General features: G+C 40.2%; 1 protein-coding gene across 2 annotated transcripts in view; it reads right to left on the bottom strand.

The window, feature by feature from the left end:
- Positions 1-5,157: 5,157 nt before the first annotated feature.
- Positions 5,158-22,608, bottom strand: part of LOC131134308 (intraflagellar transport protein 20 homolog) — a 31,976-nt gene continuing 14,525 nt past the window's right edge. The window contains exons 2-3 of one of the 2 annotated variants that reach the window (XM_058079439.1): positions 7,370-7,398; positions 5,158-6,550 (exon numbers count right to left, since the gene is read on the bottom strand). In XM_058079439.1, coding sequence (XP_057935422.1) covers positions 6,141-6,539 — 399 coding nt within the window. In that variant the 5' untranslated portion in view covers positions 6,540-6,550; positions 7,370-7,398 and the 3' untranslated portion in view covers positions 5,158-6,140. The remainder of the gene's footprint in view (positions 6,551-7,369; positions 7,399-22,608) is intronic. The other variant, XM_058079446.1, reaches the window with a different exon arrangement.

Here is a 22,608-nt window from a genome sequence, read left to right on the forward strand (position 1 = left end):
TTCCAGTGCAAAGATATGGAGTATGATGAATTAAACAGTTAAAAAGAAGGTAAAAAAAAAAAATAATAAAATTAAATAAAAATAAATAAAAATCCCTCCTGCTGGTGGAAAAGCATCATTGTGTGTGCAGCCTTCCTGCTGGGTGGGTTTGCCGCACATGCCAGGCAATGTGACATAACGTCAGGGGAAAATAAAATACACCTCCCTTTTTTTTTTTTTTTACCTTCTTTTTAACTGTTTAATTCATCATACTCCATATCTGTGCACTGGAATGCAAGGTTGATACATCACAGCATATTATAGCAACCCCCAGATGGCGTTCACATATAGCTCCCATGTAGCATCGTTTGGTGGAAAAGTCCGTATTCGGTTCTCTTCTATGTTTATTTTCACAAAAATATGCATGTTTTCTTGTTTTGTGCAAAAATATTGGAGATTAATTAATTAATTCATTCATTAATTCATTTTCTACCGCTTATCCTCACGATTTGTTTTTGGAATGTGGGAGGAAACCGTAATGCCCGGAGAAAACCCGGAGAGAACATGCAAACTCCACACAGAGATGGCCGAGGGTGGAATCAAACTCGGGTCTCCTTGCTGTGAGGCCCTCGCGCTAATCACTCGTTCGCCATGCAGCGTAAAAACATCTTATTTTCTCTTATTATGTCTACTATATTGGGTAACGTGAGTATAAAGTTTACTATAGGGGTGTTACTTCATGTCTAGAGGCTCTAAAATTAATTAATTCATTTTCTACCACTTATCCTCACGAGGGTCGTGAGGGGTGCTGGAGCCTATCCCAGCTGTCTTCGGGTGAGAGGCGGGGTACACCCAGGACTGGTGGCCAGCCACTCACAGGGCACATATAGACAAACAACCATTCACACTCACATTCATACCTATGGACAATTTGGAGTGGCTAATTAACCTAGCATGTTTTTGGTATGTGGGAGGAAACCGGAGTACCCGGAGAAAACCCACGCATGCACGGGGAGAACATGCAAACTCCACACAGAGATGGCCAAGGGTGGAATCCTCCTCACAGCCAGGAGACCCAAGTTCAATTCCACCCTCTGCTGAATGCTTGCCTCTTGTATTCATGTGAACAGTACACAGACAAACATGCCAGGACCAAGAAACACCCCAGTCAGCAGCCCACCACTTATGTTAATCAAATGCCTGATAAATGGATATTTTGCATGTGTGCACAGTAACTCGGGAGTGGCTCCACGCTTCAGGACACGTATGCTACCTTTCTCCAGGGTCGGTGTGATACATTCAGTGGACATTCAGTTGGGAGGGTGCTGGAGCTATCCTAGCTGTCTTCGGGCAAGAGGTGGGGTACACCCTGGACTGGTGGCCAGCCAATCACAGGGCACATATAGACAAACAACCATTCACACTCACATTCATACCTATGGACAATTTGGAGTCGCTAATTAACCTAGCATGATTTTGGAATGTGGGAGGAAACCGGAGTACCCGGAGAAAACCCACGGGGAGAACATGCGAACTTCACACAGAGAGATTGCAGAGGGTGGAATCGAACTCAGGTCTCCTAGCTGTGTGGCCTGCGCGCTAACCAGTTTCTTCAAAATCTAAGAACTCAAATCTTACCACTTCCACACGATACGGGAGGATAACTTTATTCACTCTTCATGCAGTGTTCAGGTAATCACAGGGCACATATAGACAAACAACCATTCACACTCACATTCATACCTATGGACAATTTGGAGTCGGCAATTAGTCTAGCATGTTTTTGAAGGAAACCAGAGGACCCGGAGAAAACCCACGCATGCATGGGGAGAACATGCAAACTCCACACAGAGAGATTGCCGAAGGTGGAATGGAACTCAGGTCTCATAGCTGTGTGGCCTAACCACTTGCCTGCTGTGCAGCCTGTGTGCTAACCAGTTTCTCCAAAATGTAAGAACCCAAATCTGACCACTTCCACACGATACGGGAGGATAACTTTATTTACTCTTCATGCAGTGTTCAGGTAATGTAATTTAAGGTAATGTCTCAATGTTTTGCGTCATTACTGCTCACTAGTGACTATAATACTACATATCACTGAGTAATAATATACCATAGTCTACCATGAAACAGTGGTAATTAAAAAAACGCAATATAGCAAGGTAGCTACAATCGAACCACAATATTGCAAGTGACGACAGTACACGTATGACATGTACGCAAAGTACATTCCCGTATTTTCCGGACTATAAGTCGCACTTTTTTTCATAAGTTGCTGTTCTTGCGACTTATACTCCAGAGCGACTTATAAATGAAAATATAAACCGTATTTTCCGAAGTATAAGTCACACTTTTTTGCATAGGTTGGCCGTTCTTACGACTTATACGCCAGACCGATTTATAAATTAAGATATCTACTCTAAACCCTATAATATTACTATGCGGTATCAGTTATTAAAACCATTTGAAATGAGGTTTTACACATTGAGACCGAAGTACAGGTCGTATCAACAACATCGTGTCTTGTTCAAACATCTTCCTGCTATAAAATGTTGAGTGAATTGACTTGCGTGACACCAATTGCTGCAGTACTCTTTCTCCCCTGCAGATAGCGCCACCAAATCACTCCCTAAAATTTCAAACCGAGAACGGGTGGGGATCTACTGCATATGATCGGAATGTTTTTCGGAAGAAAGTCTTTCCAGGAGCGTGAAAGCAGTAATATTTAGCCCATGTCTGTCTTGCTAGCACTGTAAGATAATAAAATGCTACACACACACACATTGCAGGTTGTAGTGCAGTAAATTACAGTATTCACAATGTGTGTGTGTGTGTGTGTGTGTGTGTGTGTCACTATCTGAAAGTGATTTTCTGCCTCAGTGGTTGTTTCCCTAATGCTGGCGATGCCGTGTAATCCTGTGGGATGCTGCAAAGTTACCCTCACCGCTAATCAGAGCCATTCATCAGCTCCTCGGCAAACGCAAGCGCACACACGGGACGGACGCTCGGGTGTATTCTTTACACAATGACACACTGACAAAAGCACATGTAGACGTTTAGAAAAGTAGCTCGAAATTTCCATTTGGACTAAAGCTCAGCGTCATATGACAACTGCTGCGGGAGCCTTGAGGTGAGAACATTGTGTGGGTCAACACAAATAGCGATGGACACCTTTGGAGATGAAAGTGTGTCAGTGAAATAATGGAAGTTATATTTAACTTTGATTACATTTTGATCAGGAATGTACTATGTTATAACAAAATTCAATACCAAAGTTATACATTTTTATAAACCCAAACGCCCATATTTTTACATTTTTTTTGCATGAGAGGCAAAAAGAGGTGATGTTGCAACAATTCAGGGCAATTTTAAGCCATAAAAATGGCCACAAGGTGATGGAATAGAATGAATGAAAGAATTGAAGAGGCACACATGACTGGGAAGAGGGAAATTAGAGTGTGGAGGAGTGTAGCATGTAGAAGGTTCTATGGAATTTTAACACATGCTCACACACACACTTCAGTTAAATGTGAAAATTGTACATATTCGTGGTGTTATATTTGTAAATAAATGCTTTTTCTGATGTAAAACTTGTGCTAAAGTTAGCTTTTTGCGCTGTCACAAATGCAAAACATAAGTGAAAGTTATGCTTGAAATACATTTTTAGTTGGGAACTGACATTTTCCCGAAACTTACCTATGTTCTACTGCTGATTAGTAAAGAACGGAAAAAGGTAGAAACAGTGGAGGAGTGTAGCATGCAGAAGGTTGTATTGAATTTTAACACATGCACACACACACACACACACACACATCGGTTAAATGTGAAAATTATACATAGTTCATGGTGTTATATTTGTAAATAAATGTTTTTTCTGATGTAAAACGTGTGCTAAAGTTAGCTATTTGTGCTGTCACAGTTGCAAAACACAAGTGAAAATTAGGCTTGAAATACCTTTTTAGTTGGGAACTGACATTTTCCAGAAACGTATCTATTTAATTTCAAGATACTCAAATAATGTTTTTATTCATAATGTTAGGACGTTATCGTAACCTTCCTTGTTAAATTGCAAATTTTTATTCTTCATATTTTGACTTTATTCTTGTAAAATTACTGTTAATTTTTCATTTTTACTGTTTATTTTAATATACTTTTTACAAAGTTTAAATTAAATTAAATTAGGAAAGCAGGAAGTGAACAAATGTAACAATTACCGATTGTAAAAGTACCAGATGGAGGGGTAGGATTTAATAAGCTTTGCTTCTTCCTACTCCTTTTGGACATGTGGAACTGGGAACTGATTATGTGATGCATTCAATTGTAATCTGATGTATGTTCAAATGAAATCAAACCATTACCATTACCATTACCATTACGTTTGACTTTGATTGTGTTGCCTTTCATTCAGAAGTGCACATGCACGGGGTTAATAATTGATGTAGGAGGCTTGTGCACAGAAGTAGCGCTAACACCTCAGCACTATGCACAGAATCTTTTAAGAATCTGCAGATGCGGTGCATAACAACCCCCCCCCACCCCCCTCACTGCCCTTCTGGGTTTCTTCCACCACACTCACCCACATGAAAAGATTTCATTCCTGAGAGAGAAAGCACAAGTGCAAAAGAGGAGAAAAACATCATCTTAGAAGGTACAGTAGCTGGTACACAGACGCCGTGTGTGGGTGATGGGGGAGGACACTGAGAAGTTGGGAAAGGGGTGAATTTGAATTTACTGGCCGTCCTCGTGGGACGTTTCACGGTTACTTATGCACTCCCCTGAATTATTAATACTGTACAAAAAAAAGTGAAGTATCGCGATTTTTAAAAAATGAATGCATACACACGATGGCTGTTTTCGTGGTTGACCATGGCCTATTATTAGTCAACAAATATTGTAATAATAATTTATATGTGGTATTGTGGTTACTAGGCATCAGTAATGTTGACTGCCTACTGACCAACTTGGCAACTTTATCGCTAGCTCTGGCGACATTCCCAACCCCCGGATAAACAGCGGTATGAAAAAGTTGGGCACCCCTGATAATTTTCAAGATTGTTGAAATCAGAAAATTACCGTGCAGCCTGTGTGCTAACCAGTTTCTCCAAAATCTAAGAACCCAAATCTTACCACTTCCACACGATACCGGAGGATAACTTTATTCACTCTTCATGCAGTGTTCAGGTAATCACAGGGCACATAGAGACAAACAACCATTCACACTCACATTCATACCTGTGGACAATTTGGAGTCAGCAATTAGCCTAGCATGTTTTTGAAGGAAACCAGAGGACCCGGAGAAAACCCACGCATGCACGGGGAGAACATGCAAACTCCACACAGAGAGATTGCCGAAGGTGGAATGGAACTCAGGTCTCATAGCTGTGTGGCCTAACCACTCGCCTGCCGTGCAGCCTGTGTGCTAACCAGTTTCTTCAAAATGTATAAACCCAAATCTTACCACTTCCACACGATACGGGAGGATAACTTCATTCACTCTTCATGCAGTGATCAGGTAATGTAATGTACTGGTAATATTTCAATTATTGTGTCATTATTGTGACCATAATACTACATATCACTGAGTAATAATATACCATAGTCTACCATGAAACAGTGGTAATTAAAAAAAAAACACAATATAGCAAGGTAGCTACAATCGAACCACAATATTGCAAGCGACGACAGTACACGTACGACATGTACGCAAAGTAATACAATACCTCTAAATTTTGGATTTCGATTTTATTTGGACGGACTGCAATCAATGCTAATACGATTGGGTGCTAACACGTCTGCCAATCATGTTGCTGATTGTTCATGGACTGCAATTTGGCCGAGGATGGGATTGAACTCGGGGCACTAATTATTTGAAGACAAAATTTGTTTGGTAAGATCACAGACCCTTGACCTACATGAACTTTGTCTGGAGATGATTCAACATCATGGTTTAGGGGCAGGATACAATAAACTAGGTCAGAGATTTCAGCAGTTCCACTCTTGAGGAACCTAGTGAGGAACATGGAAGAGTCCTAGTTAAGGCCCAAAAAAATCTCAGGAGGTGATGCGAAGGATGGTGAGATCAGTCAAGATCACCTCCGAAGAACTTGAGTTGGCTTTTTCCTATCTGGGTCTTCAGTTGGCACGTCCTCGTGGTCTCATCGTCACTTCTGCAGAATGTACTGATTGATGAACTCGTTTTGTTCCGATTCCACTTTGGACAAGGTTTCGTACTCAACGCGATATCGCTCCAGTTGCATCATTTTCTCGACAATAAGAACCTGCAACTGCTGCTGTTGGGCTTCCCTTTGCTTCGCCACAAACTTCAGCAGGTTCCTCGTCCCGAGGGCCTTCAGTTTTTCTCTCTCCGTCTCGTTTGCCAGCTTGTCCACCAACTCCATTAGACCGCTGACTATCTTCAGAAACTGCACGATTTTGTCCACGAAATCTTTGCAGTCTTCTTTGAGCTCCGACGTCTTTTGACTGACGTCTGGCTCCAGCGCACGTAGCTTGTTGAGTTCATCGAAATAACAGCCTGCCTCTGCCAACGCGTCTTTGGCCATGGTGGGGACGCCTGTGCCGAAACAAAATGGAGTGCAACCGTGACTAAAGCATCATAATGGTCGGCAGCCAATCACAGGGCACATATAGACAAACAACCATTCACACTCACATTCATACCTATGGACAATTTGGAGTCGCTAATTAACCTAGCATGTTTTTGGAAGGTGGGAGGAAACCGGAATACCCGGAGAAAACCCACGCATGCACGGGGAGAACATGCAAACTCCACACAGAAATGCCCGAGGGTGGAATTGAACCCTGGTCTCCTAGCTGTGAGGCCCTCGCGCTAATCACTCGTCCTCCATGCAGCGTAAAAACATCTTATTTTCTCTTATTATGTTTACTATATTGGGTAATATGAGTATAAAGTTCACTATAGGAGTGTTACTTCGTGTCTAGAGGGCTCTAAAATTAATTAATCAATTAATTCATTTTCTACCACTTATCCTCACGAGGGTTTCCGGGTTGCTGGAGCCTATCCCAGCTGTCTTTGGACGAGAGGCGGGGTACACTCCCCTAGCATCTATGGTATACTTTCTGTCTGCTATATTGGGTAATAAGAGTATAAATGTGACTATAGGGGTGTTATTTCATGTGTAGAGGGCTCTAATAATATTAAAACTCATATTCACAAGATCATTTCTATGCTCCAACTATGAAAATATTCCATTTATAAATTACAGAAATTCACTAGGGTCTACCTTAGAAGCAATTAACTGCGATTAATTATTGCATAATGACGAAAAATACAAAATTTGATACTTTCTACCATCCTATCACCGCATTACACTTGAATGTATTTGCTAGTATCAACATAATACAAGCTTACCTTCTCTTGCAGCCTCTGTTAATCTGTATCTAAGGTAGCAAGCAGAATTAAGTCAGTAAACAAGCTCAAATGTTTGTTTTTTTTAATGACACAAAGGATCAAAGCTCCAACATCATGTGACTAAAAGCTGACTTTGTAAGACACGTTCATCACCGCACATCATTCAGTGACAGCATACATACATACTTGATTATGTACTACAAAAAAATTGTATCACCAAATGATTCATCTACAAAGAAGATAGTAAGATAAATACAATTCCAACAAATTCCAATTTCCACATTCCAAAAACATGCTAGGTTAATTAGCCACTCCAAATTGTCCTTAGGTATGAATGTGAGTGTGAATGGTTGTTTGTCTATATGTGCCCTGTGATTGGCCGGCCACCAGTCCAGGGTGTACCCTGCCTCTCGCCCCAAGACAGCTGGGATAGGCTCCAGCACCCCCGCGACCCTCGTGAGGATAAGCAGTAGAAAATGAATGAATTAATGAATTTTAGAGCCCTCTAGACATGAAGTAACACCCCTATAGTGAACTTTATACTCACATTACTCAATATAGTAGACTTAATAAGGGAAAATAAGATGTTTTTACGCTGCATGGTGTGCGAGTGATTAGCGCGAGAGCCTCACAGCTTGGAGACCTGAGTTCGATTCCACCCTCGGCCATCTCTGTGTGGCGTTGGCATGTTCTCCCCGTGCATGCGTGGGTTTTCTCCGGGTACTCCGGTTTCCTCCCACATTCCAAAAACATGCTAGGTTAATTAGCCACTCCAAATTGTCCATAGGTATGAATGTGAGTGTGAATGGTTGTTCGTCTATAAGTGCCCTGTGATTGGCTGGCCACCAGTCCAGGGTGTGCCCCGCCTCTGGCCGGCCCGAAGACAGCTGGGATAGGCTCCAGCACCCCCGTGAGGAAAAGCAGTAGAAAACCCACCCAAGAAAGCCACCCCACTCCACATTGTCGCCGGTTCCCATGTGAAATGACGATAGAGCATGTTTCTGTTTCTCGCCAATGTGTCCTCTATCAGCAATTTACAAGGAATAAAGAATGCTACAGCGTTTAATTAGGCAAATCAAATTTCCAAATGATAAACCAGTCTGACATGATCTACTTGCCCCCATGTCCCAAAGCACCAACACAATTAAAACCTGAAAAAAAAGGATTAATGGATTACTGCAAGACACAAGATCAGCTTGGGTGCATGGGGAGTTCATCTTGAATCCATTTTCACGCCCTTTGTCCAATAGTGTGTATTTATATGTGTGTGTGTGTGTGTGTGTGAGACCAAGTATCAGCTGTCTTCGAGTTCATGATGTGTTCATGTGTTTCTTCGAGGATCCTTGGCGAACTGTAAAATGGAACAATATGCCTAGCATAGCTACTCACCAAGAATTAATGATAATGTAAGATGATCCACGATCAGTTTTTCTCTTTCCGAATGACCTTTCCGAAAGCAATGGTATACATGGAAAGGAATATTCCAATCGCGTGTCTACATGCGCCGCTATAATCAACCAGAATAGTCAATGGGGCATGCCCAGTAAAACGTAAACACCCACATCACGTGATACTGACTTCCTCCAGTTTTTCTTTCACTTGTTGGAATAACTCCGTATTGCCAGTTTTTCCTTAGTTGGAGTCGCTAATTAACCTAGCATGTTTTTGGAATGTGGGAGGAAACCGGAGTACCCGGAGAAAACCCATGCATGCACGGGGAGAACATGCAAACTCCACACAGAGATGGGCGAGGGTGGAATTGAACCCAGCTCTCCTTGCTGTGAGGTTTGCGCACTAACCAGCCTTCAGCCAAATGCATTATGGGAAAATTAAAATGGTTTTATTTTCCTTAACTCGTATATTTCTTAGCTACCCTTAGAGTGTAAAGTTGCTGTGTGATGAATATAGTGTTCTTAGTAAGATGACATTGTGAGTCATACTGTTATAAAGATATAGATTTGCTATGCCACTTATTCTCTCTCGGGTCGCGGGGGTGTGCTGGAGGCGGGGTTCACCCTGAACTGGTGGCCAGCCAATCACAGGGCACATATAGACAAACAACCATTCACACTCACATTCATACCTATGGGCAATTTGGAGTCGCCAATTAACCTAGCATGTTTTTGGAATGTGACAGAAAACCCATGCATGCACAAGGGGAGAACTCCACACAGAGATGGCAGAGGATGGAATCGAACTCAGGTCTCCTAGATGTGTGGCCTGTGTGCTAACCACTCATGCGCTGTGCAGCCATCTTGCAAACTTAACCCCTACAATGATTTCATTGACAAACTGATGTTTGTTGTCATTCATATTAATGAAACACATAATATTATGGAGGAGACTCAGGTTCAATTCCACCCTCGGCCATCTTTGTGTGGAGTTTGCAAATTGGGAATTGCAATTTGCAAATATTTCTCTTAACGGTGTAGTTAACACGATTAATAACAGTAGGTCATGTATTTTGTGTTTTTCACTTCTATTTGAAATGATTATAGATTGATTATTGGAAATATTAAGACTAATGGCGTGATTAATCATGACAGTTATTAATCATTCCAAAGTTTATTCAAAAATAGTGTCATTCATTCATTTTCTACTGCTTATCCTCACAAGGGTCGCGGTGGTGCTGGAGCCTATCCCAGCTGTCTTCAAGCGAGAGGCGGGGTACACCCTGGCCTGGTGGCCAGCCAATCACAGGGCACATATAGACAAACAACCATTCACACTCACATTCATACCTATGGACAATTTGGAGTGGCTAATTAACCTAGCATGTTTTTGGAATGTGGGAGGAAACCGGAGTACCCGGAGAAAACCCACCAGGGTGGAATTGAACTCGGGTCTCCTAGCTGTGAGGTCTGTGCGCTAACCACTTGACCACCATGCAGCCCCTTAACATATATATTTAGCCCAAATATCTAAGCAGCCATACCCCAACATAAACAACACAAACATTTTTGTTTTACATAATTTACGTAATTGTCAGTGCTGCACGGTTATCGCGCAGGACACTCAGCTAGGAGACCCGTGTTCGATTTCACTCTCTGCTATCTCTGTGTAGCGTTTGCATGTTCTATTTTTTCTTGGAATTTTCTTAGAATTCAACTATCAATGCTAGGACTACACAATCTGCGTCATGTGCACCAACCAGGAAAAAGAACCAGCAGTGTCCTCAAAATAGCTAAATCAATAGATCTTTAATGAGCGGCCATGCCGAGACATCGTGATGGGGAAGAGCATATTACAAAGCATGGATATGAATGACATTTCTCCTTCATGTGGCCTTGCCTTTACTTCCGAGCTGTCCCCCACTTCCACACTCCCTAGTGAGTTATCTCCTCCATCTTGACAGGGCTGGGTCCATATTCATACACAAGGTCTGCCAATATGACAGGAGGGCTGCAAGCTTCGAGACGTGTCCTTCGCCGCTTGGCTCGCCCTCTCTGAGGGCGCCCTGTTCATGCACCTTCACCTCAGCGTCACCCAGCTACGCTCTCACTCTCTTGTAGTGAATGCAGACGATTTGAATAAAGCTGTGATCATCACAACGCAATAACCGCCTCATGGGGCCTAGACGGAAAAAATACTACCCTCATGTCCAACTTCATTACATGTATAAACCTCGTCTTTGGTCTTCCTCGACGCCTCCTACCTGGCCGCATCCTCTGAACCATCTCAGTCTGGCCTCTCTGACTTTATCTCCAAGGCCTAACACATGTAATATCCCTCTGATGTACTTGTTCCGGATCCTATCCATCGTGGTCACTCCCAATCCTCATCTCTGCTTCCACCGGTTCTGCTTCCTGTCCGTTCCTCAGTGGAACTGTCTCTAGACCAAACAACATCACTGGTCTCACTACTACAACATCAACAACAGTACAGAGAGTGCCTTCTGTGTTTGCTAGCGCTAATCATGGCTGACGTATTTGACTAGGTTTGGGACAAAACATGATCCTGAGATCTTTTTCAGAGAAAGTGAATTGTTGGAGCAGATGGGGGCCCGAGAGAGTCAGGACTAGCATGACTTGGTGGTGATTTCTAAAATCACAACTACTTCAACTTGCTGATATAGTTCATTTTCAAACAGCTAAAATAATGAATAAGGCTAAAAATAAGCAATTAGCTAAACATGTCATCCAATACTTCTCTACAAGAGAGGAGAAATATGATCTCAGGGAAGAAGTACATTTGAAACACTTCTATGCTAGGACTACGTTATGCTAGCCATAGCATTTCAGTATGTGGAATCAAACTATGGAATGGATTTAGTAAGGAAATCAAACAATGCACAACGATGAGCCAATTCAAGAAACAATACAAGCAGTTGATGTTTGCTAAATCCAAGGATGAAGAGTCTTGAACCAGTCATGATGTGCTATATATATCACTATATTGACACTTACTATGGTACACATTATGGCATTGGATGCTCATATCACTGCGTACTTTGGTACAAGGTACATTATTACCCCCCCCCCCCCCCAAAAAAAAAAAACCCCAAAACAAAAAACCTTAAACTGTATTATGGAAAGCAGGAAGTGAACAAATGTAACAGTTACTGATCATAAAAGTACCAGATGGAGGGGTAGGATTTAATAAGCTTTGCTTCTTCCTACTCCTTTGTGGAACTGGGAACTGATTATGGGATGCATTCAATTGTAATGGCAATGGTAATGGTTTTATTTCATTTGAACATGCATCAGATTACAATTGAATGCATCACATTTCCATAATACAGTTTAAGGTTTTTTGTTGTTTTTTTTTTTTTTTAATAATGTACCTCATACCAAAGTACTCAGTGATATGAGCATCCAATGCCATAATGGGTACCATAGTAAGTGTCAATATAGTGATATATATAGCACATCATGACTGGTTCAAGACTCTTCATCCTTGTATTTAGCAAACATCAACTGCTTGTATTGTTTCTTGAATTGGCTCATCGTTGTGCATTGTTTGATTTGGACTATCCCTATCCCAGCTGGTTCTGCGAGCAGAGATTCGAACCCAGGACTTACCTATCTCCTGACTGTGGAGAAATGCAAAACACTTATTTACATGCAAGCCTGCTTCACAGGCCTGAGATGCCTAATTAAATCAATCTCCACCATTGGTGTTCATTCAATCAATGGCCAAGCTGCGAGAATGGAGCACAATTAGATCAGTTACCAGGTAACGTTCACGGCCTGTATGTGATTTGTCTCATTGTTGTTGTTTTTTTTTTTACTATTGAATAGGGTGATGTGTGATACAAGAGTTTCAGCTACCAATAGAGATAAGCGTTGCTGAAATGCAAACATTCATTCCGTCTGCCCTTGACACTGCAAGGCCAATAAAAATGACACCCACTAACTTTCATCCATATCCTCTATATGACATCACAGCTCTCCGGGTGATGCACTTACGCAAATAAGCCCTCATGGAGACACTTAACACTGGAGGAAGCATACAGAAACCTGAAACCTCTGAAGTCCCCCCGTCCGCCTCGGTGACAAAACTGTACCAGCGTGCCACAAACACACTCACATAAACATGTGCATTGTCTAAATTGCTTTTCTATAATGCCCCCCCCCCACCGATGCACTCCCAGCAATGATGTGCATAATGAGCAATGAGCTTCCAATGGCTGTTGGAAATAAAATGGCGGAAGAAAGATAACATTTACGAAATCCGACAGGCTAAGCCACCTCAGATTTGTTTTGTGGCGGTAAAACTCCACCTGTAGCGTTTCTTTCTCCGTAATACAGGGGTCTCAAACACGCGGCCCGCAGGCCAAATGTAGGACACCAGTTTGAGGCCCCCGCCTTGATATGAAAGTTTAATGTTAGTTTGTTATGGATGCTGTATGGTATCATGTACCCGGAAAAAATTATTACGTTCGATTAATGTTCATGTTAAAGGTTAAATAACTTAATAGTTAACCTCCCTATCCGTGTGGAAGTGGTAATTTTTTGGCTATTTAAGTTTAAAGGAAATAACTTGGAGGCTACCGTTTAGGTCGCTAGCGCTCTAGTTTGCGAGTTAGCATGTGTCTCAAGACCCTGCAGTTGCGCAATATGTTGTAAATAAAAAGAGTATAAATGTGACTATAGTCATGTTTTGTCATGTCTACAGGGCTCTAATAATGCTTTGTTCATTTTAAATCTGAAAAAAAATAATTTGTCTACCCACCAACTATATGTGGTTTCTTAAGTTTTTATTATTTGCCGTTTTATTATTATTATTATTATATTTATTTATTACTGATTGATTTTCTTTATTCTTGATTTGTTTATTTATTTTTCATCTTATTTTGTGCAGAAAAATAAAAATTAAGATATTTGAGAAAAGTGGAATGTTTTATCAGAGCTTTTCTTGTAGAAAATCGAAACCAAAGCAAAGTTTATTCATTTTTCTGTTTTTAATAAATGTGTTTTTTTTTTAAAACCTGATGCGGCCCAGTCTCGCCCAGACCCTAGCTCCAGTGGCCCCCCCAAGTAAATTGAGTTTGAGACCCCTGCCATAATAATATCATCACAATAATTGATGAGATTAACTTCCGAAATTGGGGGGGGGGGGGGGGGGGTCCTTGAAGCTGTCGTCGTCGCTCAGTCTTTTCTGCATAACAACAAGAAGACCACAGTGCTTAAATGCTGATACATGTAATAATGATTATTCCATAGACTATAGGACACCCCAGCTGTACGTTATCTGTGCCTGGGTCTTGTTGGTCAGCCCCCTCCCTCTCCGTTTCCCATTTAAATGTCTGCAGGAGTCCCGGGTACTGTTGTCAGTCTCATTTTCTCTGTGGGTTTCCGACAGCTTATGTCCGCGGGGTTGTTGCTGGACCATTACCCAAATCCTTGTCACCGGCATCGCATGTGAGCGCTAACCGACAGCAGGTGCTTGCACATGAAAACAGCATGTTAGTCCTCATGGCGTAGAGAAGCTTATGTATGTTGCTAGGAATAAAAAAAAATAAGCAACACAGTCAGCGGAGTCCAAATTGCTCTTCATTGTCAGGGAGCAATAACCGTTACCTTTTTAGCCGTCAGGACCGCAGTCAACAGTCCGTACCTAAGCAGCTTCAAAGCATCTAAATTTAGAGACCCAACAACCCATAATGAGACCAAAGATGCCGTTGGAGTTACATTGACTGCTTTTACAAACGGTTCTCAGTATGTCACCAAGGGATGAGCGAGCGACATCGGATGAGAACGGAAACACAATCTCATTTAAGACAGCAGTTGTGTGACCAAACGGAATTAGAACGAGCGGACAAGGGAATCATTGTCGACGGAACAATGGGACCATTACTACTGTAAATTGCTTATTTCATACACTCAATTTCACAGCCGGGCATAACATTACGATGGTGGATTATCCTATAAATGCGAGCTACAGCTGAAGCCGTTTAAGTCGACGTTCCTTGGATTGGCTGACTTAGGTGGTCGGGAGGAAACCGGTTGTTTTCTAATATAATTTTAAAAAAAATGTATTTAATAAAAAAAATTAATTTTAATTTTTTTTCTATGGTTTTATTTCATATGCTTTCTAATATAATTTAATTTTTTTAATTACATTTTTTTAATTTAATAAAAATGGTTTTATTTCATTTGAACATGCATCAGATTACAATTGAACGCATCACATAATCAGTTCCCAGTTCCACATGTCCGAAAGGAGTAGGAAGAAGCAAAGCTTATTAAATCCTACCCCTCCATCTGGTACTTTTACAATCAGTAACTGTTACATTTGTTCACTTCCTGCTTTCCTAATATAGTTTAATATAGTCAATATAGTGATATATATATAGCACATCATGACTGGTTCAAGACTCTTCATCCTTGTATTTAGCAAACATCAACTGCTTGTATTGTTTCTTGAATTGGATCATCGAATGTAAACATGCTAATGCTAATGATGCGTTCATTAATGCTACATTTCCCTTCACATCCATTGTTTCAGTTGTCTTGCTGATGGGTTTTGGATCAGAACCCAAGTTGGTTTCAGGTTCTCCTTCGGGATTTTTTTTTGGGTAGACTTGAAACCCCCGTCCATCACACTACTACCACCATATTTTACTGTTGGTGTGAGATGTAATGGTAATGGTTTTATTTCATTTGAACATGCATCAGATTACAATTGAGTGCATCCCATAATCAGTTCCCAGTTCCACATGTCCAAAAGGAGTAGGAAGAAGCAAAGCTTATTAAATCCTACCCCTCCATCTGGTACTTTTACAATCAGTAACTGTTATATTTGTTCACTTCCTGCTTTCCAAATATAATTAAAGTTTTTTTTTGGTTTTGTTTTGTCACGTACCGAAGTACGAGGTGATATGAGCATCCAATGACATAATGGGTACCATAGTAACTGTCAATATAGTGATATGTATAACACATATATTGACAGTAGATTAACTGAAAGAAGATTAACTGAAAAGATTAACCGAGTAGGATCTTGGATCAATTGACATTTTCTCTGCACTTGCTTCCTACTTGACTGGCCCAAAGTTTTCTCGTGTCGCATTTTCATCTCAAGTCTTCTCTTCCCTCCATCCCTCCTGGTCAGTAATTTCCCATTTGCTGCAAAGTCACAAGAGATAAAACCCCAAACAATGACCCACCATCTGTCCTTCTCATTAAAGTAGAACATATGTTAATGTGTCCAATCTGCAGTTCCCCTGCCTTCCCGTTAAGTCAAGGACGAACCCAAATTCCTCCTAGCGATTGTGTCATCCTTTATTCTTGGCAATGTTTTAGCTTCTAACAGCGTATGAAGTTATTGTCGCAGTACTTTTGTGCCAGATTGTTACTTTCCGATTGGATCATCCCTCACTATGATTGCTAATTATTTTTTATAATCATCAGTTATATTTGATACCCTAATTTAAACTCATTCACACTCCAAAGGCTAATAGTTTGTGTCTTAAAAGAGCTAGTTTAAAGTTGTTGTTCAGGATTAAGGTTTTTATCATAAATACAAAATTCATTCATTCATTTATTTCCTATGAAGATTTGATCTGTATGGTCTTGAACACTACAACCAATCTTGTGTCTTGTGCCCAACTAAAAACATTTTTTTTTGTGGGAAAATTTTCTCTCATGAAAAAAAAAGTTTGTTTCTGCCTTTCTCCGTTCTTTAGTAATCAGCAGTAGAACATACTTACGTTTCAGGAAAATATCAGTTCCCAACTAAAAACATTTTTTTTGTGGGAAAAGCTACATTTCAAGCATAGTTTTCTCTCATGAAAAAAAAAAGTTTGTTTCTGCCTTTCTCCATTCTTTCGTAATCAAAAGTAGAACATACATACATTTCAGGAAAATATCAGTTCCCAACTAAAAACTTTTTTTTTTTTTTTGTGGGAAAAGCTACATTTCAAGCATAATTTTCTTTCATCAGAAAAAAAAGTTTGTTTCCGCCTTTCTCTGTTCTTTAGTAATCAGAAGTAGAACATACGTTCATTTCAGGAAAATATCAGTCCCCAACTAAAAACATTTTTTTTGTGGGAAAAGATACATTTCAAGCATAATTTTCTTTCATCAGAAAAAAAAGTTTGTTTCTGCCTTTCTCCGTTCTTTAGTAATCAGAAGTAGAACATACTTACGTTTCAGGAAAATATTAGTTCCCAACTAAAAACATTTTTTGTGGGAAAAGCTACATTTCAAGCATAATTTTCTGTCATGAAAAAAAAAATTCTGCCTTTTTCCATTCTTTAGTGAGCAGCAGTAGAACATATGTACGTTTCAGGAAAATATCAGTTCCCAACTAAAAACATACTGTCCTGAAGCAGCAAAACAGCCCCAGAAAGTCACACTACCACCAGCATATTTTACTGGTGGATACAAAAAAGCTCCAGCCTAACTGCGCTAGGATAAGCCACAATCAGAAATGAATGAAATATGCGCAAGTCAGTTAATTCCTTGTGTCCTATCTTTGTTAATAAGTTGATCATTAAAATTCTAATAAAATGTGAATTTTGAAAGAGTTTTTTTGAGGGGTTTAACAGAATTAAAAACATAAAAATTATTTTACAAAAATTATTTTGGGAACCGGCGATAAATGAGAGCATTCACAACCCAGCAAATTCATGGATTTCTGATAAATGTATTTTATTTTATTTTGTATTTTATTTTATTTAGACAAGAGCATTTAGTATAAGAGTATAGACAAGAGATTGGAATATTCCATATATGCGAAATGACGAATCATTGTGTCAATCTACAGATGACAGGTGACGTCAATCTGTTTACGTGAACGGACAGATGGACTCCAGCTGTGATCCTGAACAGGATCAGCATCCGAAGCCTCCCAATATGTAAATCACATTCTCCCAATGCATGAGTAACTCTCTGTTCCGTGGTTCTGAAACCCCCCCCCCCCCCTTTGTAGAACTGCATGTGTGGGTTGGAGGTTGATGAACTGATACTGCGTGTACAAAGTGTCTGTCTGCCTTCTCTTCTCAAATCCCCCCCAAAAGAGCTTGAACCAAACGGTTCCTGCAGCTAAGCTTTAAATCTCAGCCCATCCTCAGATTCAAAGACAGGGTGATATAAAGTACTGTGTGTGTACTGTGGAATGTACACACACACACATAAACACACATAAACGTAGATTGATCTTCAGTACCTAACAACGTCTTTGTGAAAAAAAACAAATACCAATGTTATGTTTATATTTGTTGTAAGTGAGATATAATAATTGGTTGTGCAATGAAAGCAATGATTTGTTTTTCCAACATTCTTGCGTACACGTTGTTTAAAAATGGAACACACAGCTGTGGGAAGTGACAAAGCAATTAACTCTCTAATAAGCCCATCTGTGAACCTTGCACCTTTCATAAATCCTGCTGTAGGTATAATAATCTATTGTGACTGATGCAGTTTTTCTAAGTTGGAGGACATTTAACACATTTAAAGAAGTATAGTTATTGCAGAAATAAACACACTTATTACATGTTGTGAAGTGGAGGATGATGCATAAAGTACAGGAAGGTCAATTCCAGAAATTGACAAGCTCTACTTTCTTGTATTAAAATAGTAAATGATTGATATTAATTAATAGTATTATTAGCGCGTAGACCAGGCTCGCGACCAGTCCAGGGTGAACCCCGCCTCCAGCACACACCCCCGCGACCCTAGAGAGGATTTGTATAACAGTCTGACTCACAATGTCATCTTATTAAGAACACTATATTCATCACACAGCAACTTTACACTCTAAGGGTAGCTAAGAAATATACGAGTTAAAAAAAACAAACTATTTTAATTTTCCCATAATGCATTTGGCTGAAGGCTGCACAGCGGTCGAGTGGTTAGCGCGCTGGCCTCACAGCTAGGAGACCAGGGTTCAGATGCATAAACTACAGGAAGGTCAATTCCATAAAATTGACAAGCTTCAAACAAATTGGGGATCTATTTGACATCTTGCTCTACTTTCTTGTATTAAAATAGTAAATGATTGATATTAATTAATAGTATAATGATTGAATGATGATGATACTGTTTTAGGCTGGTAGTGGTTAGCGCGCAGACCAGGCTGGCAACCTGTCCAGGGTGAACCCCGCCTCCAGCACACCCCCGCGACCCTAGAGAGGATAAGTGGCATAGAAAATCTATATCTGTAACACTATATTCATCACACAGCAACCTGAGTTCGATTCCATCCTCTGCCATCTCTGTGTGGAGTTTGCATGTTCTCCCCGTGCATACGTGGGTTTTTTTATCCGGGTACTCCGGTTTCCTCCCACATTCCAAAAACATGCTAGGTTAATTGGCCACTCCAAATTGTCCATAGGTATGAATGTGAGTGTGAATGGTTGTTTGTCTATATGTGCCCTGTGATTGGCTGGCCACCAGTCCAGGGTGAACCCCGCCTCCAGCACACCCCCGCGACCCAAGAGAGGATAAGTGGCATAGCAAATCTATATTTGTATAACAGTCTGACTCACAATGTCATCTTACTAAGAACACTATATTCATCACACAGCAGCGTTACACTCTAAGGGTAGCTAAGAAATATACGAGTTAAAAAAAACAAACTATTTTAATTTTCCCATAATGCATTTGGCTGAAGGCTGCACAGCGGTCGAGTGGTTAGTGCGCAGACCTCACAGCTAGGAGACCCGAGTTCAATCCCACCCTCGGCCATCTCTGTGTGGAGTTTGCATGTTCTCCCCGTGCATGCGTTTTTTTTATCCGGGTACTCCGGTTTCCTCCCACATTCCAAAACATGCTAGGTTAATTAGCCACACCAAATTGTCCATAGGTATGAATGTGAGTGTGAATGGCTGTTTGTCTATATGTGTCCTGTGATTGGCTGGCCACCAGCTGGGATAAACTCCACCCCCCCCCCCACCATGCCCTTACCCTTGTGAGGATAAGCAGAAAATGAATGAGTGTAAATTGAATTATAGGGGTGCTATCTCATGCCTAGAGGGCTCTAATAATGGTAAAAAAAAACATTCATAAAGTCATAAACAGGTTTCTGTGCTCAAACTATAAAAAATATTGCATGTATTACTATTGTTCCTTTATCGTGTCCATGTCTGGAACCAATTAACCGCGGCGACTTTATCCGGAAATATTCCGACGGCCGCTTATTGTAGATTTAGTTGCATTTGTCTCGGAGCAGACTCATTCACCAGTCAAGGGCGCCAGTAAAACGTACCTTTCGAAGGAAGAGTCAATCTCTTCAAGATTCATCATAATTATAACAAGAGGCAACTTAATCCTTCAAATGTCTTCTTTTTTTTTTTTAAAAAAAGGGATTCCCACGGACTTAGCGGTGAGGGGAAACCAGTGACTGTGTCCACTTAAGGGCTATAAGCTCAGGGGAACAAGAGGTACTTATGTCTGAGAGCCACTGAGAGGGAGTACTTTACTGAGGGAAGCTAGGATGTTTGCATGGACGGTGTGACTGTGTGAGGGAGTCTACTAGAAAAATACTGTGTTTCAATATGGTATTACTGCCATCCAATATACAGTCGTTCATTGTTTATAGGTAAATATAGTCTTCATCTATACTCATTTTTTTCCCCTTTTTCGCTCTTCCCAGATAACACATGATGAAAAAGAATGTTACATGCGGAGTTCCCCAGGGGTCAATACTGGGGCCAAAACTGTTCAACTACAAAAGACTTAAAGCTGGTATTATTTGCGGATGATACCACTGCTTTTCGTTCTGGAGGGAGTACAGATGAAATCATTAGAAATGTCAGAGAAGAAATGGTCACAATAAAAAGATAGTTTGATGATAATAGATTGTCCTTGAACCTAAATAAAACTAAAATCATGCTGTTTGCTAACAGCAGAAAGGACACATACCAGCAAATACAAATAGACGGTGTAGACATTGAAAAAGTGAACGCAAATTCATTTCTGGGGATCACAATAGATGAAAATATGAGCTATAAACCTCATATTACAAATATACAACATAAGGTGGCCGGAAATATTTCAATATTGAACAAAGCAAAAATGTGTTCTCAATCAGAAATCACTCCACACTCTTTATTGCTCTCTGGTTCTACCATATCTTACTTATTGTGTGGAAATATGGGCTAATAACTATAAAAGCAATCTTCACTCGCAAAAAAAAGGTCAGTATGGATAATTCATAATGCAGCCTACAGAGAACATACTAACTCCTTATTTCTAAAATCACAAATACTTCAACTTGCTGATATAGTTCATCTTCAAACAGCTAAAATAATGCAAAAGGCTAAAAAATAACCAATTAGCTAAAAATGTCATCCAGTACTTCTCTACAAGAGAGGAGAAATATGATCTCAGGGAAGAAGTACATTTGAAACACTTCTATGCTAGGACTACGTTATGCTAGCCATAGCATTTCAGTATGTGGAATCAATACAAGCAGTTGATGTTTGCTAAATACAAGGATGAAGAGTCTTGAACCAGTCATGATGTGCTATATATATCACTATATTGACACTTACTATGGTACCCATTATGGCATTGGATGCTCATATCACTGAGTACTTCGGTACGGGACAAAAAATAAAAAATCAAATAAAACTAAAGAAATACAAATTCATAAAATATTTTTTTTTTTATTAAAAAATTATATTATGAAAGCAAGAAGTGCACAAATGTAACAATTACTGATTGTAAAAGTACCAGATGGAGGGGTAGGATTTAATAAGCTTTGCTTCTTCCTACTCCTTTTGGACATGTGGAACTGGGAACTGATTATGGGATGCATTCAATTGTAATCCGACGCATGTTCAAATGAAATAAAACCATTACCATCACCAATATAAAGCATGGATTAGGAAAAATTGGAAAAGTAACCATATGAAAAGGCAGTCGGTATTGAGAATTGACAATAATAGACAACCAGTCACAGGTGACTGCTGAGATATTTTTTTCTGATCCCTGCTAACATAAAGGAAGACAGATTTGTTTCTCCATTGGATCAATGGCTGACTCTCCCCTGGCAGTTTCTCCCTCATTTATCTTCTTGACTTTGATTGCTTCGTTGGAGCGGAGTGGATGATGCCTCACTGTGAATGCTGGAGCTCAGCAGTTCCAGTCGTCATCCATCTCTGTTGGATTCTGTTGTGCTTATCCTTTCATCTTGGTCAAAGTGACGTTATTTAACGCTGCTTCCAAAAGGCACCCGTACCCTTAAGATTGGTCATCCTTGTCCACAAGCAGTAAATGAACTAAATTACGTATGGGTCGTTTAATGAACGGTAGGCTGATAACCATCTTGACCAAGGCGAGCGAAAAAAATTAATTAATACTGTAACCAATGTTCCGTGTCTATTATGAAGTGAGGCTGCACGGCGGTCGAGTGGTTAGTGTGCAGACCTCACAGCTAGGAGACCCGGGTTCAATGTGGGTTTTCTCCAGTTACTCCGGTTTCCTCCCACATTCCAAAAACATGCTAACTTAATAAATTGTTGCCATAAAACATAAAAAAGTAAATCTCTTTCAGAGAGGCAAAAATGACAAAGGGATTGTTGACAAAGACACAACACAGAAACCACCTTTGTATTTTGATTAACCTTGGTTTGCATCATTAGTCCGAATAGAAGTTTTGACTCTAACCAAAACTTATGCTAACTAAATAAATTGTTGCAAAAAGAAATAAAATAATTTGAGTAAATCTCTTCCAGAAAGGCAAAAATGACAACGTGATTGTTGACAAAGACAACACAGAAACCAACTTTGTATTTTGATGGACCTTGGTTTGCATCATTAGTCTGATTAGAAGCTTCGACTCTAACC

Source organism: Doryrhamphus excisus, chromosome 1 (assembly GCF_030265055.1).
Source record: "Doryrhamphus excisus isolate RoL2022-K1 chromosome 1, RoL_Dexc_1.0, whole genome shotgun sequence".
Taxonomy (NCBI): domain Eukaryota; kingdom Metazoa; phylum Chordata; class Actinopteri; order Syngnathiformes; family Syngnathidae; genus Doryrhamphus; species Doryrhamphus excisus.